At 41.9% G+C, this 19,328-nt stretch overlaps 1 protein-coding gene across 23 annotated transcripts in view; it reads right to left on the bottom strand.

The window, feature by feature from the left end:
• The window catches only part of CAMK2D (calcium/calmodulin dependent protein kinase II delta), a 184,494-nt gene that overhangs the window by 27,359 nt on the left and 137,807 nt on the right, over positions 1–19,328 (bottom strand). For 2 of the 23 annotated variants that reach the window (XM_033160019.1, XM_033160033.1), the window contains 4 exons: positions 17,025–17,100; positions 16,469–16,563; positions 12,088–12,316; positions 11,269–11,404 (listed from right to left, as the gene is read on the bottom strand). The exons of 6 other annotated variants lie outside the window; for them this stretch is intronic. In XM_033160019.1, the coding sequence (XP_033015910.1) occupies positions 11,308–11,404; positions 12,088–12,316; positions 16,469–16,563; positions 17,025–17,100 (497 nt within the window). In that variant the 3' untranslated portion in view covers positions 11,269–11,307. Of the gene's footprint in view, positions 1–9,732; positions 10,081–11,267; positions 11,405–12,083; positions 12,317–16,468; positions 16,564–17,024; positions 17,101–19,328 lie in introns of those variants that run through there. 15 more of the 23 variants (XM_033160023.1, XM_033160035.1, XM_033160015.1 and 12 more) reach the window with 11 other exon arrangements.

The raw sequence follows: 19,328 nt of genomic DNA, 5'->3' as shown, positions 1-19,328 counted from the left end.
CCTTAGCAAGCTCAAGGAAGGGGTTGAAGTAAAGTTACCAGATTTTTTTCAATGAATCCCGGGACACTTTTCAACTTCAATGGATTTTGTATGGGGACTAATTTGTAAATCCGGGGACTGCCCCTGGGAAATGGGGATGTCTGGTAACCTTAGGTTGAAGTTTTGAGCCAAATGCCAATAGCAGATATGACCTTGGCCATTCCAGTTTGATGAATGACAGCTGCACATGCAAACCCAAAACACCAGCTTGAAATATGCCTTATCATTAATTGCAAACAGAATGAAGACTTTCCAGATAAGAAAGGAATAGGGGATCTTTGGCTACACTGGCTGGGGGTGATGGGAGTTGACGCCCAACAAGGAGCAGGGTGCTGATAATGGCAAGGTTGCAGGTTTGATCCCCATATGGGACGGCTGCATATTCCTGCATTGCAAGGGGTTGGACTAGATGATTCTCAGGGTCTCTCCCAAATCTACGATTCTATGATATGGAGGGCCACAGGTTTCCCACCCTGAAGTAAAGGTACTCAATTATTAAGAACAAGTTTGATGAACGGTGGCAATTCAAATGATGTGTCTATTTCTTGCTAACTTCACCAGCATCGTTACCAGAAAACAGAAAGCGCAGCACTATAGGAATGAGCGAGGTAGACTGCTACAATTACAAATGACATTTACATAGTAGAAAGAGGCTAGCAGCGGTGTATTTGTCACTAGAAAGCAATCAGCTCCAAATCACTGCAAATAAATCAGCTCACTGTGAATAAACAGCCATTGGACAGGTTTCAGAAATGAGACATTTCTCACAATGCCAATGGAATTACCACATTCAGACCCAGCTTGCACTCTAGAAGATCAACACTGCCTAAAGGAACTGCTTTGCTATGTGCCAAAGGTTCGCATATGAACCATTCTGTTTTATTTCAGCATATTTAAACAGCCCCCATCAATGTTTCGCAGAATAGAAAAGAATGCCTCTAGGTCGGAATTTTGCAAGTGATCCTGTAGCTTTAACCTTTTTAGGGAGAGAGAGAACAGGCTGAACTTTTTGCACTGTTCCAAATAGGTATGTGCAATTTACCCCACTTCTGTGATCTTTTCACCCCTTGGGGCAGGAGAATGGCGTTTGGAAATGGCAAACACATAATGTCTTTGGCACGACAGTCTGCAAGATTGCATTCATCCAGTTCTTTCATGCTCATGAAAGTAGCATTACAAAGCAAAAGTGAGGTGAAAATGGGATTACTTTCCTATAATAGCTGGTAAAAGTCATGATATAGGAGGAATCCACTACTTATAGATGAGATTCAGCTCAGCTCTTCTGTATATTAGGGGAAAGTGTGCCTACATTTGTGAAAAGAACATAAAAATGTGTATTGTGGAAAACTGATTTAAAAGATGTGTACATTAGCCAAAACTGCATACAAATACTTACATTATATATAATCTCTTGCATTTTAAAACGAAAGGCCCACATTGAAGAAAACTAGCATGTCAGGGTTCTCATTCTGTCTTCTTGATACCCATTCACAGGAAATATATATATATATATATATATATATATATATATATATATATATATATATATATATATATATGTGTGTGTGTGTGTGTGTGTGTGTGTGTGTAAGTAATATTTATTAATCATATTTCTATCCCACCTTTCTTCCAAGGAGCTCAAGGTGATACCACACCCCCATTTTATCCTAACAACAACCCTGTGAGGTTGTTCTGTTAGCCTGAGAGACTCCTATGGGGCCAAGGTCACCTGGTAAATTTAATGGATTTGAACCCTGGTCTCCCAAGCCCTAGTCTGATATTCTAACCACTACACCACACTGGCTCTCGGTGGTGTAACCCCTCACCTGAAGCATAAAAAGCTCAGGAAATTATTGTCTGACCAAATGCTTTGACTCACAGAATGACCCTCAGAATCGGAACGACTTTCAGACTCACAATCTGAAAGCTACAGAACCTGTAATTATCAGATGCATTTGGATCTAACCCATCTCTTTCCATGAATGATAGCTATTGACTTATCAAGGTTGCTAACAGGTCCTTGAGAAGGCAGATGGCACTGCAAGATGGCACATGCTGCCTTTCATAAATGCTTGACTTTTCTCTGCAGCGACCTCAGACTACAAAGCAGGCTCCCGAGTGGAATCTCCATGGTAAGCCAGTGGCTCTCATTATTGGCTTGCTTTAAATATACCCTTTGGCAGACATTATTCTCCTGGCCCTCATCTCAGCAGAAGGCGGCCACCATCAAAAGATAAGTCCAAACAAATGAGCCATTAGTACCAAGTGGTTGTTTCCAGCTGATTTATGGCCTCTTTTGTGTTGCACTGCATTACTTCCTACAAGTCTGGAGGCCTGCTCCTAATTTCCATGGCAGGCTCGCTTTATTGTCTCCGTGTCAGAGCAGGGCAGAAAATAGCAACACATTTAGCAAAGCTACACAAATTACACCAAAAATTACACCAAGAAAATGGATTTTGACTCTCCCCCTCCTTGCAGCAGGCGGAACGTTCAGCATCCTACAGACTCTCTGAAGGAATGCTTTTTTCAACTATAGAGATTGAAGCTAATACAGAAAACACTGCATCAGTCGATTACATTTGCACCCTACCTCAGTGTTACAAGAAATGTACCAATTTCTTTGTTTCCTACATCACTCCCATCTTGCCAAAGGCAGAAGGGTTCTGTATTAGGTATCTCTGAAGCAAACGCAAAACACAAGTAGTGAAGGCAGCCTGGAATCACTGAGCAGCAGGCTTCATCACACGCAATGATACAGATCCTCTCCTTTACACTGGACACAAGAATCAAATAGCCTAACGTACCTAGACACAAAAAACATACCAGACCCTCCTTTACAAAACGGTACCAGGCAAGCAACAAGCCTTCCTTTACACAAGGATACCAAGCAAGCAACAAACCCTCCTTCATACAAAAATAGAATACTAACCAAACTTCAATCTTCATTTCAACTCCTGGGAGCCCCAGGGAGGTAGCAGCGAAGACCTGTCTGGCCAGGCTATGAGGCACTTATTTCAGTTTGGGCCTGCATCAAAGCTCCTTTCTCTCTGGTTCAGGCCCTGTGATTTTTTAAGCTACCTTCACCTGGCTTTACTGCAATTACCTTCACCTGGCTTGGGTGTCTCATGATCAAGGCCAGCAGGGCAAGCACAGTAATTAACCTACAGCTGGGTTATCTCTGAGAACAGAAGCCCTCCTGCAAGCCATCAAATCAGCAGGAGTCAGCATTAGAATCACTGCTGCTTATGGGGATATGGAGGGTTAACAGTTCCTCTTGCACATTTTCACAACAACCCCCAGAGCACTGAAACAACAGGATCAGTGACTCACATTGGAAGTTTCCACTTCAGCTGCATATGTCACCGTGGTTTGACAACACTGACATGGACTTATCCCATGATCTGGCCATTTTACTTGATCCTTCTGAACAGGCGTGAAATATAGCCATGGGGGGGGGGGCACAAACCATGCTACTCTAACCTATGACTCAGCCTTAGACAGTGGTGGGCTGATTTCTAGACCAAGGTCCTACCCAGAATGCACCACTGACTCAAGGCCAACCTTCTCTAACCTGCTGCCTTCCAGATGTTTTGCACTACAACTCTTGCCAGACTCAGCCAGGGATGATGAGGGTTGTGAATAAAAACATCGGGAAGGCACTAGATTGGGAGAAGGTTCTCTAGAGGATTATAAACTCGTGCGGTAACTCTTCCAGCTGCACATTTCATCTAATAAGCAGGTTTCAGTTTATGACCCTGATATCAAGGAGATATTCCTGGAACACGTTTATCAGTTTATCATCTCATTATGAACACACATTAACAATCTATCAGCCTTACAATGGTCCTGCAATGATTCATTTACTTCCAAAGGAGTTTCGCTTGTATCTTACACAGAACCACTAAAAGGCAATCATGCTTTTGATCTCATTTTCTGCCACCAAAAGAGGTGTGTGTGTGTTTGTAGCGTGGTTAGCACCAATTACTGATTTGGAAAGGGAGGGAAATTTGAATCCAAGTTCTCCAATGGAGAAAAATGTTGCATGAAGCAGTACTGAATTCAGTCCTTGTTGTGAATAGATAAGCCATGCAGTCAAATCTGATGATGCCACATCACTTTAGGCTACTTGGGGTGTTTCCATGTGGCTTTTACTGTTGATTCAATGCTGCTTGTTCACACTATTGTCATCCTCATTGAAAAGCCAACCTGAATCTCCCCAATTTATCCAGATACTGTTTCCACTGGGTTTCAAAACAAAAACTTACCAAATTTCCAACAGAAAATGGAAACTCTGGATTAAATGGGAAATGAATTCTGATAAAGGGTGTCATGTGGACACTGTGCAAAACTTGCAATCCACAGTAAACAGCCCTTGGAATCTATGAGGACATAGATCTGGGCTGCATGTGTACTGTTGACTCCATGGCTCACATGAAAGCTTCTCAGAAGCAGTAGGCTTAGCACTGTTGGAAACAGAGCACTGTCCATTGCAGCAGGACTATTGTTTTACATTCAGTTAATACACCCATGTTAAACTTTATATTGGTTCCCCCCTCCCCTTGAAGTCTATGGGTCACTAGTTGATCACCAGCCATGACAACAGCAGCTCAAACAAGTAAATTCTGGTCTGGAACATTTGCATAGTTTCTGTGAAGTAGTCCTGGAAAAGGAGCCATTTGCTATTCACGTGGTTGAAAAGCCAAAGACAGGAGCCAGACTGGCTGTCAGCAAAGGAGAGGAAAACAAACACATTTCCACAGCTTTATCTATATGCATTTATGGGTGCTGAGCACAGAAGCAAAATAAACAATGCTGTCAGGGCCACTGACAATAAAAACAGAGGAGCTATAATAAATGGTCTCACAAGTGATGGCTGTTCTCTCTAATGTGTTCTGTTGTAGGAGGGAGACTGATCACTCCCAGTTCAGGCGCCAGGGAGGAAAACCCAACAAGCAAATTATGTGTATTGCATCCAACCAAGAGGAGAGTTCAGTCGAAGATGAATGGTTCTGGAGAGGGCTTTTAATGGGAAAAGCCCATAGTTTCCTTGCAAGCTACATGTGAGCAATGAAATCTGCACATTCTTGTTGTTGGCACCTGTCTCGAGAGACAATGGAGTGTGCCTCTGTGGATGAAGCCAAACCACAGAGTGACCTCTCCATGGTGCAAACCTGGGCAGGGCATGTGGAGGTCCTGAGCTGCTCAGATAGAAAGACCCCCTCTCAGCCTCACTGAAGTAGTCCAAAGGAAAGCAGAGCAATACATCTAGCACCAGCTTGGATGCAGGAGTTGCTGGAAGGAGGTGTTCAAGATGCCACCCAACTATCTTAGGGACTCCACTCTGGATTTCTGCAGAGTTTACTCCTTAGCCTTTTCTTCTCCCAAAGATACCTCACAAGGCAGCAGAGGTTTAGGATCAGAGTTTTCCTTCTCCTAGATCTAACAGAACCTGTCTTTACATGCACGCAGGACTTCCCCTGAATACAAAGACAGGGTCCAGCAGACTGAGTGGATGATTTAGTGTACCTAAAACAATGGCGCAGAGGGTGAGATAAAGCAAGTCCAGCAGGAGATTTCATCAAACTTCTCAAAGCCATCCAAAAAGACTTCTATCACTCACCTGAGCTTCATCGGTGGTACCAAAGATGATGGAAACTGGCTTTGATGGGCAAAACAGCATAGCAGATGCAGGTGGTCAATGGTCTTGCACAGTCATATTCCTTCACAGTAAGGCAGTACCCCCTGCCCCAATCATTTCACATGCTAAAAAACCTTTATTAAAAGCCATGCAGTATTTTGGATGGATGCATTTACCTTGGAAACAGTGTCATCTTGCTGGGCCTCAGCATGAGATTTTAATATTCTATGTTTATATTTAAACACAGTTATTTACACTGCTGCTCCATGACTATAGGATTCCATTTTTGTGGGGGTAAACATGGATTCCCCATCCACCCACCCATACCCTCTGTATACAAAGTATCTGATGAAGGCTTCTGACTTCAGAGGTAGGACATCCACAGTGACTGCAGGAGATCCCAGGTGCCATCTCCAGCTGACTGTGGCGACAGAGTAGGCGATGCTGAGCTAGTTGAACCAACTGATCTGACTTGGTAATATGGCAGTTTCCTGTGTTCCTATCTAGAAGGCAAACATTTTAACAAAGATCACTATCATAACCATCAAAGAAGCTAATTACAGGCCAATGAGGCACAACAGCATGGCAAGCATTCATGGTAAGTACTGCTTTTAGAACTGTTTAAATTGTATTTGCTATTGGAATAATTTTAACTGTAACTGTTCTGAGATGTTTTTAATTGTCATTGTTTTAATCTGCCCTGGACTGTTTGCAGGAGGAAGGGCAGGATAGAAATTCAACCAACGGACAAACAAAACAAAACAAAACAAAACAAAACAAAACAAAACAAAACAAAACAAAAACAATGCATGTCTATTATTTTGCATTTTGGAGGTTGCAATCCTGATCTTCTAAGATCTCTGGCACATTTGGCACATTTGCCTGTCTGGTTCAGTTCTGCCCATACGGGCCTTAACTTGGTGCACAATATTCTTCTTTGCAAGGTGGAGGAGACCATGGAGGAGGGATGGGAGGAATCCCACATTTTAGGCAACTGTGTGTTTGCTACAAACAGCAATAACAACAACTGTTTGCAGGTATCACCCTGCTGACAACACATGCATTGCTGTTATTAATTAGAAACCAAAAATAGAAAAAAATTATCATAGCCTCCTTGTAAGGTACCCTGAGAGACACTGGCGTGATTGGGGAAGAGGCGTTGTCTTCATAAAGTTATTATTTCCCAAGAAGCATGAATGCTGAACTTATTTTAAAAGTTAAATATGTTCCAAGAGAGTCTATAATCCAGTCACACTCCTGTAGGAATTTAAGGGTGGAAACAGATACGTTAACAATCAAACATTACTGTTACTACCTTTTTTCTTTTCATTTCTCTGGACTTCAGGACGAGGTGGGTTTTTTTGGGTTTTTTAAAAATGTATTAAACTGCTTTGAAACATACAACTTCCTTCCTTCACGGAAAGCTGCAAGTTCACGTTGACGGGGGTGGGGTGTTCAAGTGAATAAATCTGCAACGTCAAACAGTGTTATACGGGAACGGTTTCCAACAATTTTCGCAGTCATGGTGGCTCCTGAAAGTACTGTCTTAACTCATGGTAATGACTGCAAAATGAACTCATATTCCATCAGCTAAGATGGAACATCCTTCTGAGGGGGAAAAAAAAACCATATGGAAGACGCCCTAAGATCTACTTGGAAGCTCCCCAAAACCAAACCCTTGGAATAACAAGCAAGCGACCGCCAGATGGCAGCAAACTGAAAGTTTTTGCCAAGCACAGAAACGCAGGATAGTTGCAGCTATCTCAAACAGACACAGTGGGGGGGGGGAATGTTTTCCTATGACCATGTCTTCCCTCTCCAACTCCTAACCCTCTCCCAATTAACAGAACCATTTTATGTTTTTCTGCATGCCTATACAGAAATATTTCCCATTAAGTTCAGTGTGCATAGAGAGGATTGGAGGGGTGGGTGGAGCCTGCTTCTTCTAACACCTCATTTCATATATGCCCACTTGACTGCTTTGATCTGCAGAACTGGCACTGCTACAGGTGCCATGTAATACTCCTTCTGCATTGGAAGAAATCTACCTTTTGGCGTGGAAGCTGCTAGACTTCGGTACTCCCTGCCTAGAGACACCAGGAAGGTGCTTTTGCTGTACTCTTTTCAATGCCTACTTAAAATCTGCTTCTGCAAATTCCTCAGAGCCTGTCAACTTTATTTCCCTCTTTGCACATGTGTGTGCACACGCGTGCGTGAGTGCAATTTGCCTACATCAGGAGTGGCACTCACAGCCTGAACATCAGAATCGAGCGTCACATTCTCAAATGAAAACAATGAGAGCCAAATGTCAGCAGAAATCACAAATTTATTAATTCTTAAATATATCAGTCAGTTCTTTACCATTATGGCAAGAAATATATATATATATACATATATATATATACATGGTGTCGCATGGTAAACTGCAGTGTTTTGAAAATGACAAAGGGTTAGATGTGTAATTCAGTTGGAGTGCAGAGAACTAACTCACATGACCCCCCCCCCCCCCACATCTCAGTGTGGAAGACAGACCTGACCTAGAGTAATATGGCAACACCACATGCTATGGTAAAAAGTGTAAAAAAAGAAAAAGAGAAAGAAAAGAAAAGAAAACCATCCTACACCTAATTTTGTTAAATGTAAATACACTTATACCACCTAAAGCCGCTTCACAAAAGAAGAAATTGATTTAATTATAAAAAAAAACCAAAATGCACGAGGCCACTGTGCCTTTTCACAGATCCCATTTGCGGGTTAATATGGCTCAAGACATTTACTGTAGATGCTTGTTATAAACATTTCCGTGGGTTGTATAAGAATCATCACCAGAGAAGCTTAAATTTCTCTAACATATATATGTATACTAGGAACAACATCAAGATGTAAGGAATAAGATCCACTTTTGATTAGTAATCAATACAGAGAAATGATAGTTATACAAATTGTGACTTTTTTTTTTGTCTGCTTAAAAAATTTCAAGCTGCTGCAAGTTGTAAATTTAACTTACTAAAAAAGAACATTGATCGAAGCATCATGCGCTATACACCATTACAGAAAACCGGTAGCCGCAATGTTAACCAAAGAGAGAAGAAACAAACAAAAGTATTTTTTTTTCAAAAGGGAAAAAACCAACCCCTATTTTTATTGTTAACTTTTAAAGAAGAGGAGCAACGCTGGCAGGAATATAATTTCACATCTACACAACAGAAGCAATCAAATAGCAACTGAGAAATCTGTTCTAAACGGACACTGAATTTATTTCCTGCTTACTTTGCATGTGTATATGCAGCAACAGGGGGAAATAGTTAATAAAGCTGCAATAAGTATTTTATTCCACACTGTTCGAGGATGTTGATGAGCCATGAGAAAACAGATAAAATTATTATGGCAAAAGCGTAACAGTTTTATTAGAAAACAGATGTAGTTTCCTTTTTGCCAGGTAATAAACTGTTACAAAGAAAATTAAGACAAGTAAGCTCCTGATACTAAGCTTTTAAGGCCTAATTGTCCTAGAGTATCTCAACTAGAGCATCAGTTTAAAAAATCCTCTACAACTTGCTTTAATAAATGTACTGTACATCCATAAAATGATCTTTAAAAGTTTTAGTTTATCCCTTTAACCACCAAAACCCATCTCATATTAATGTGCCCACTGCTTGGCTCTGAACAAATGAGAAAAAAACTTACTTCAAAATATATCCTCTTCCCCTGCAGTTACAACTACAAAGCTAAAGAAATTGTTGAAAATAAAATGAAATTGCTGACCAGTTAAGAACAGCGACAGATACTTCTAGCGAGGTCAAGCCAGTAAATTATGCCATTTCCCCCCAATTTACCTACAGTGACTCATAACAAAGATGACTCCCCGAAAGAAAAGCCTACAGAAATGCTTTGGTCTAAACCAGTAATTCTACCCATAGGTCCTACAATAACAAAGGTGCTGTTAGTAGGAATTATTTCTACTATGACCAAAGCAATGCACATTGTCTTTAAGAACAAACGAGCCAGAAAACAGAAGTAGAGAAAATTAAAATAAAGTTAACTGATTTTTTTTAAAACCTTCATTCCCTTAGTTTGCACATGAAGATATTACTCATCTTCTGGCACGAGAAGTATACTCTGCATATTCTCTAGCATTTCACTTGCCCTCCCTCTTTTCTCCTGTGTCTTCTTTTTCCCCCATTTTCAGTTTGCATGGAACATCCATTCCCTTCACTGAAGTGTAAACAAAAAGTACCAATGGAATATACAACAAAATGATGCATCGTAAATGTATCACATGTAGAAACTTCACAGCTTCATGCACTCGAAGAACATGCATGAAGAGGGCAATGGAGTGGCCAAGATGGTAGCCAACCAAGTGCAGAGTGCGGACGACAGAATGTGGCACCGCAGACATTTAGCTAGGAGGGGTGAGAGGAAAGATGGGAGGAAGAGAGAGAGAGAGAGAGAGAGAGAGAGAGAGAGAGAGAGAGAGAGAGAGAGAGAGAGAAACATTAATTGCTGAAATATTACTTTCGGGGCTAAGTCATAATTTCCAAATGAACTAAAACATTAGGATTTTGTGTGTGTTTGTGTGTATGCACACAGAAAAATCTAATTACATACACCACTATTTTCATATTCAAACTATTGTAACAGTTCAATGTTTAATTAAAAATAGGACCCCTGACAGTTAAGTCCAGTCACAAATGACTCTGGGGTTGCGGCGCTCATCTCGCTTTATTGGCCGAGGGAACCAACGTTTGTCCGCAGACAGTTTTTCCGGGTCATGTGGCCAGCATGACTAAGCGAAACCAGAGCAGCACACGGAAACGCCATTTACCTTCCCGCCGGAGCGGTACCCATTTATCTACTTGCACTTTGACGTGCTTTCGAACTTTTAGGTTGGCAGGACCAGGGACTGAGCAACGGGAGCTCACCCTGTTGCGGGAATTCGAACCGCCAACCTTCTGATCGGCAAGCCCAAGAGGCTCAGTGGTTTAGACCACAGTGCCACCCATGTCCCTTAATTAAAAGTAGAAACAGGTGCAAATTATCCATGCATACTGTTTTGTTTATCCCTTGTAGAGACTTGTTCAATGATAGCTGCTGGCGGATTCAGACAAAAAGCTGGGGTGGGGAAGCTACCATTAGCACATCTGCATGGAGTGTTTTTTTTTTGTCAGGGACAACTGATACCAGGGACAGGAAACCTGTAGCCCTCCAGGCATGATTTGATGACAGCTCCCCATCAGCTCTGGACAGAATGGCCAGTGGTCAGAGAGGAGGGGGACTGGGAATCCAACCACATCTGGAGGGGCTACAGGCTCCCCCATCCCCGATTTATATTAATAACAAAGCCCAAAACTTTCTCAAACTGCTCTATAACATCCATCCTCATTCAAATAAATCAACATAATAATGATTTGATCAAGACAAAGATATAAGCAAAGCTTTGTTCATCATATGCTATTGTGAATTACAACTCAAATTTCCAATATGCAATACAGGTGATGCCCCATTTATGCAGGGGTTCCGTTTCAGGCCCATGTGCGCATACATAAAACTGTGAAAAATTGGGAGCACCCTGGTGAGTCCTCCTAAACCATACCTGGCTGTCCCTTTGGCTTGTGGGAATGGGGAATTGCCTATACTGTATTTAAGGTGTGCCGAAAGCCTGAACACTCTGATGCTATCTTGGTCAATGCATCTTGTTGTTTCCAGAGTGCAGATAATATACTGATCCTGAGCAAAAGTAATTAATTAGGAGTATTTCTAAACAACTTAATATTTAAAAATCTCTAAGTCATATACAAAGAAAGAACCTGAAGACCCAAAAACAATAGAAAACTGTAATAAAAACGCAGATAAAACATAAAACCCTGGTAAAATAATATTTGTTCTAAATAAATATTGCAAAAACAGCCAAAAAGAAAAATTCAGTAACAGGCTCCAATCTTATGGGGCTAAGGAAATCTGTTTGGTCTGAAGGGCTCAATAGTAATCATGTACGCAGAAGCTGTAGAGCAGATGGGAGCTGCAGCTTTTGATTCATTTTGTTGACTCAATAAAGGGAGAATTTGTGGCCACTACCCAGCCAAAATTAAATAACATTAGAAACGTGTATTTACAGCAGTTGAGTGGGCTTCATCCTGCACTTGAATTTGTGCAGATTCATCGCTGCAAATTCTAAGGAATCAGTTGCAATGGTTTCGAAAGCTGATTTGGTGCATACTGAGGTAGATATGAAATGGAAGTAGCAGTCAGCAGCTTGCTTGGCCTGGACATATCAAATGCTCTATGCACCCTTCGAGAGACACCTAGTCGATAGGAATGTGGGGCCTGGAAGAGAAATAACTGGGGCCAAAGAAAAGAGCACTTAAACGGATGGACAGGCGACAAACTGAAGATGAGAATGCTTTACTCACTTGATAGGTACTGTTGGTGATCCTGAACGGTGGAAGTGAACATTCTGCCATTTCCCATCGCGGCGGTGCCAGACTCGCGTCTCTTCCGACTGCATTGTCTTGGGCATCCCACTCCCATCCATGTACTGAGTCAGCCGTATGTACGCAATGCAGGCAGCATCATCCCCCACGAGGTGGACATGTGGATTCAGGATGATGGTGTGGACTGGCTTGTTGCTCTTAGACAAAGCTACAGGGAGGAATGGCACATGGTACAAAACTCATAACGCACAAATGGGATGTAGCCCTGAACAAAATGTGGGCATGCTTTTAAAAAAGGTAGATCCTGAACTCTGAATGGGAGTTGAAAATACACTGAATTTTGTTTGGCTTGTGTATCCACAGAAGTTAATGTGCTACATTCCGGCAGAATCTTGCTGAGGCAGAGATATTAATTAAAAGATGATGCAGAATTTTTTTTTTTAAAAAAAAAACACAAACAAACCCACACCCTTGATCATACTAGTAATCGTCAACATCTTTTCTCCGATCACAGATGTGACAATGGAGAAAACTTAACATGTGAAGCAAAAACTCATGGATTGTATGTGGAGAGTGTTTAAAGTGCTTCAAATGAACTCTCTAAATAATCCTGACAACCACCAAGTAACATCTTGGCTAGCGACTAACTTTGACTTGGTTAGCGACTAACATGTATGACCCCCTGAAATTTTCCCCGTGAGGGAATATGGCCCCTTGGTTGAAAAGGGCTTCCTATTCTTAGGTTACATGCCAAAATGCATTTAACATGGCTGGGTTTGTTTGGTCACATATACATTTGGGCTTCCTCCACAGAATCCTGGGGACTGTAGTTTGTAAAAAGGTGCTGTGAAGCAGAGCTCTCTCTCTCTCAGGGGTAAAGCACAGTCACCAAAATTCCCTGGGGGAGACCATGACTGCTAAAGTGGCATGAATGTGCTTTAAATGTGGTGTTGTCATTTATACAGCTGCTGCGGGGGAGCTGGCGATCTGGACTGGAACCATGGCATGCCTACAGGGCATTAAATGATAGCGCGTTGCCAAAATAAAGTTGAAACGAGCCTTGAAGCACATCCTTCACATCTGCTTAGCAACGAGAATTCTCCCCTGCAACAGGTGTCTTTATCAGGGCAGTCAGTGTGTCTGACAGAATATGTGAGTCTGTCTCTCTGACCGGATGGGTGACCGGAGCAGAGATATAGTTCTGTTTCTTATTTTATATGTACCTGTAGACAAGTGGTGTTGTGCAACTTGTAATGTAAATAATAAAGACTTTAGAGAAGAACTGGATGGGTGAGGTGGCTATTCCTGTCACAGGAATTCACCAAGAGAGGGCTGGACTGCTGCTTCAAAGACGCAGGAAGACTTTCTGAGGAATTCTGCTGAGATGAAGAAAAGGAACCCCAAGGTTTGGAGTTCACACGCGAACAATTAACCCCTTTCCCTTATTCTGTACAGGCTGTTATTTCTCCTGGGAGGGACACTGAGGAATATGTATGAAACTGAAGTTTACTCAGCTGAATGGATAAGAAAATTCAACTACCTTATTTATTTGCGAGGCAATTCTCTTCTGGAGAAGAACTGGTGCTGGTTCAAAACATCCCCAAATTAAAGTTAACATCCATTTTGTGTGCATCTACGCAACTGGTATCCTGCTTCATCAGAATATAATAATGCCAACAGTAATGATGGGGGAAGGAAGGAGCAAAGTGTGATGGGGGGGGGGCAGGAATACAGTTAAGTGAGAATAGTTTGCTCTCTTATCTGCTGATCCAACCATGGGTGAAATCCTTTTCCCCACTATGCACCCTGGATTGCCTCCATGTATGCAAATACGAGAGCATTTGTTGCTGTTGTTTTGAAAGACCTGCAGGGTGCCGTTATTATGCAGAAGCAAAAAGCTGTTTATACTATAATTTACACATTTACACATTGGTGGATTGTTATCAAAAGAGGAACACTGTGTTTTCTCCACTAGCTTGCTTGTGGATATACAGCGAGGGAACATGTACCTTCCTGAGTAAAAATGAAGCTTCTGTTCCTTTTATGTGGCTCAGGCACTGAACCTTAAAAAGAGGATTTATATTCCTCAGCAGTGTACGAGCAATCAGCCCCTATGGGACACTGATATGTTTCAAACACTATAACAATAGATCAGTCTTGTAAAGTGAGCTGGTGCTAAAGGGGCAGTGAGATTTGCTAAAGAAACTTATCAGAGTTATTTCGAATGAGACTTTAGCAGGCACCATGAGGGGGTTTCTCCAGGAGTTATTGTCTAATAAATAGGTCTTCCTTGCTTTTTCCAGTGAAGAAGTAAACAAAAAATTGACACTCACTGAGCAAACATCCTGTGTGTGTGTGTGTGTGTGTGTGTGTGTATGGTACAGATACAAATCAAGCTATTTGTGCTTTACAAATGGTTGCTCTTTGAGATACATGCAACACCTCACATTCTACTTAAGAGGGACAATAATAACTGATCTTTTTAAAACAGCAACAAATACAATTAATAACAACATTTATTTAACATAAGGGCCTCAGAGTCTGTTCATTTGTAATGCCATGCTGTTGCCACAGGTTACTTCCATATCCTCTTCATGTGACTTTTTGGCATGAAAAACAATTCCATGAAACAATTCAATCACATATGCTTCTTCAGTGGCTGCATTTGGATGCCACAACACACACAGTAAACCATGGCTTATTGTGATGGGAATGAACCTAGCCTCTGGCTGGCTTGCATGCTTCTCCCTCTTACTCAATTCCTCTGCTGCTGAATTGTTCATTTCTGTTTTCGATAAACCTTAACATGTCACATTTTTCAAACCTGGCAAACTGTAGGTAATTTTAGTTATGGCTTCCTTGAACAAGCCAAATTCAAGTCATGAAACTGGCCTGTTAATTGTTTAGGGAAGAGCTTTCCAAACTGTGTGTCACTACACCATAGTGTGTCGGCTGCAGTGTGTAGGTGTGTCGCTGAAAATGCTCCCTCCGCTCCTCCTGGGGCTGGGAAGGGGTTTGCTTAACCTCCAGTTTGCTAGTAAAACTGAATAACTGTGTCATGAAATGATACATGCTTAAAAAGTGTGTCGCCAACATGAAAAGTCTGGGAAGCTATGGTTTAGGGAAGGGGTCAGCAACCTTTTTCAGCCGTGGGCCGGTCCACCGTCCCTCAGACCATGTGGTGGGCCGGACTATATTTTTTGGGGGGAAATGAATGAATTCCTATCCCCCACAAATAACCCAAAGATGCATTTTAAATAAAAGCACACATTCTACTCATGTAAAAACACGCTGATTCCCGGACCGTCCGCGGGCCGGATTGAGAAGGCGATTGGGCTGCATCCGGCCCACGGGCCTTAGGTTGCCTACCCCTGGTTTAGGGATTCAGGCGTAACACTAAACTGAGGTCATGATGCATTTGGTGTGGCTGCCACTTGGTGGCCACAAAACCTGCAGAGCGTGATTGCACTTTGCATGTTTATGTCTGGGAAGAAATTGTTCAAATCCCGAGCACTTCCTATAATGCACTGTAGCAGTGTCAGTTCTTTGTTGTGGTGGGGGACACAGGCAATTTGCTATCAGTTATTTCTTTATAACTGGAAACAGGGAGGCCATTTTCAGAGATGTAATGTGGTGAAAAAATGCCCACATAGCAAGAGAGAGCAGCATTGTAGGCTCCTGATACACAAAGAAGTGCCTAATTTCAGACACTGGAACAAATGGGTTTACTAGGTCAGGAGCAAAACCTACAGTTGTGAGGCGACTTTACTAACAACTCATTTCATGTTCACTTCATCTGAATAAGGGGGATGTTCCTGAAAAACAAATATATGAAGTCTGGAACGTGGAAGGTACATTCTCATGTACTTCTACACAGCCAGCCATATCATACAACCTTGAAGGAGGGAGTGTTCCATGGTTTATTTGCAGGTAAAAGGTCCCAGGGTTCAATCCCCAGCATCTCCAGTTAAAAAAGAGCAGGTGATTCAAATTTCTAAGCCCATTTCATGGATCAGAGGGAATGTTGGAAAGCTTTCCCCCATTTAATCAAACAAATCTGAAATGCAAGCGAGTACAGTATTTCCAACAACTGGTGCTTAACATCTCCCAGATACACAAGACCTCAAATTATCTGAATTACTGGACCATGGAAGGCAACGGAAATCCGACATTAAGACTCCTGATAGTCTGAAGCATGAGAAGTCATATAAAATTAATAATTTGGCAGTATATTTGGATTTATTTGGATCATATTTATATGTAAAATTGGAATATTTGATGTGATAATTATAATTGGAAATATAATAAAAATGATTTGGCAAAAAACAACAACAAATTATCTGAATAACTATTAACATACCATTCTCAAAGTAAAACCGGTGGAAGTCCATTCCCTCTACAAGATTTCCCAAAGCTTCAGGTTCAAATGAGGTGAGGCCTGGATCACATATCTTCCTACAGGGCAGGGAGGAGAAAACACTCATTTCAAGAGCCATTCAGATTTAAGATCAACCAAGTGGAGACATTCATTACTCTTCTTACCCACTCAACCTAGCCTCCTCTGACTAGGTTTAACCAGCCAGAATGGGCAAAGTCTCAAGCGTATAATACAACAAGTCACACACTTGCTTCATAAAAACATGAGAAGAGCCCTGCTAGATTAGGTCAAAGGGCTATCCAGTCCCACACTCTTCTCAAAGTGGCCAACCAGTTGCACATGTGACTTCCCACAGTGAAGACAGACCATCTAGCCTTATATGTTTTATTATCCATTTCTATGAAGTGTATTTGGATTATTTTACTGCCTATGAGCTTTTACGGAATTCTTTGTTCTCACAACTGTGCAAACCAGACACTGGATACAGCCTTCGGCATTTGTACCCCATCTCAAGAAAAATAAAATAAATGCAACTTACGTGTAGGCTTCAAAATCCCCATTATTGATAGCTTCAATCAGCTGCTCAGTAACCTTGATAATCTCCTGCTTACGAGCTGAAGACAAGACAGAGACATGAATAAGATGGCACATTCAGAGGTATTTGCACAGTGCAATGGAAGCCAGCAGAACAAAAGACTCTCAGGGTATTATAGAGTTGAAGCCATTGATATTTCTGCCCGATCAACGTGATCGCCCTTCATTCACCGATGCCACTTCTCTTCTCCTCCCTCCCAACATTACAGCAAGAAGAGTTAAGTTGCTGTTAGAACTTGGTACATTTTTTGTTTGTTTGAAGAGATATAAAGCATATGGCAGAGATCTATTTAGAAAGGATCCTTTGCAGAATCTAGCAGACAATGCCACTTGAGTTTGATTCTCTCATGCATGCCATCTAGCTTCATCCTCCAGTTTCTGTAATGTCAAAGGTGGGATGTGCACATTTCCTGTAACGAAATCACTAGAAATTATCTGTAAACTACTGAGATGCCCATAAAATGGTGGACCGGCTATGGAAACATGGCCACAAAGATACCGTACAGGCAGTACCCATCGAAACGTACTTTCCAAGGTGACTTTGATCTACCTTTGTTTTCTTTGGGGTCCAATGCTTTCTTCCTCTCTTCCTTCCTTGGGTTCATTGTATCTGCCTGTTACTCAGCTGTCCTTCCAGAATGTAGCTATGCCCAAATCCTGGGTGGGGAATAGGATTTGGCCAGCAGGCCTGATCCAGACCTCCTCCACTCACTGCAGGCTGCCCATGTGTCAATTGCTTCTTATCACAATGATGGCAAGTGATCCAAAATACGTTTTCCTGAACTGATGTGGCGTGAATTGCTGATACCATTCCCTAAGCCTTACTTCTGTTGCATTCAAAAGTAGCATGTGCGTTTCACAGAATGGGCAACTCACATTTAGTTTGCGGTACTCCTTGTTCAAAGTACAGAAAATCCAGAAAGCCAGAGGTTAGGAGATTACCGGTACTTTTCAATAGGAGCACCATGAATGGGTATATCCCAACATAATTCAGTTTGTGACAACAACTGAATCAGGCTCATATTTCTGCAGCTTTTAACTGCATGAACTGTATCAGCTGACCTGAAAGCAATGTACCTGTGCAATCCTACAACCCCAGGAAATGAGATTAAGGAAGGATTATTGCTGCTGTACACGGCTGTGGCTGTATGTTTCTATCACATCTGGCACCATTTCTTCCAGCACTACTCACTCCCCCCCCCCTTTCATTAGCACAATAGGGGCTTGGCAGGATTAGCTTTCTCACACATTTGGCAAGGGTCTGCACACCAAATACCAACTGCAGCTCAGAGCATATATCCATGCAGTTACACTATGCTGTCCGTTCCAGTTGAACAGGTGCAAACCATCAAGAAGGTGAATTTCTTTCCTACTCAATAAAGGCATGGAAGTCTTCTGGCTCTAAAATGATTGCTTCTGCTACAAGCAGCACAGTGCTCAGTTATATGAGAAACTTCACTCTCTTGCCCTTGCCTGAGTCATTTGGAAAGCTAACCTGCAAGCATGATGAGAGCAAGCAAAACTTGGGAGCAACAAATACAAATAACAGAAATGCTTCATCGCTCGTGCTGAATGCAGCTACAGGTTTATACATGGGATGTAAGATTTTTAGTAGGAAATAAGACCAGAAGGAAAGGTTTTTTTTAAAAAAAATGCAGGACAACAGGAGTTTGAGAAAGGCCTTCAGCAGCAAATGACCTGAGAAAACTTCAAAAGAAAGATGATCGAGAGAGACCCAGTTTTCAATGCCTGGCTTGTTGGCTGCCCAATTTAAGGGCATAATGTTCTTTCCACGTGTGATATCTTTTCTCATTCTTGCAGTTCTCTTTCAGTTTCTTTCCAACCTTTCTTTCCAACCTGTCAACCTTTTTCTCCTTTTCACTTCAAAGCTTCAGACCGAACACAACAACCCTGTTTGTAGTCACGCTGCAGAACCTCCATCTTGGATCCAATTGCTTTTGAAACTACCACCTGTTAGTGGCACAGGCTTTTTGAGCTACAGCATTCCCTTGTTCAGTCACATTCTGTTTGGTTCCCATAAGCCTTTCTAGCACAGCTACAGCTTGACATAGCCAGTTACCGGTAGGTCCCATACTTTTGTGAGTCTGGCTTCTTTTCCCATTACATGTCAATTTACATTAGGTGCATAATCTGTTTTATTTAATCACCCCTGTACGCACGCACACACACACACACACAAATATACCTTCTGCAATCCTGAAGCCAGTTGCGCACACTTAGGGTCTTC

Source organism: Lacerta agilis, chromosome 9, assembly GCF_009819535.1.
Source record: "Lacerta agilis isolate rLacAgi1 chromosome 9, rLacAgi1.pri, whole genome shotgun sequence".
NCBI lineage: Eukaryota > Metazoa > Chordata > Lepidosauria > Squamata > Lacertidae > Lacerta > Lacerta agilis.
This window is presented reverse-complemented; position numbering and strand designations above follow the sequence as displayed.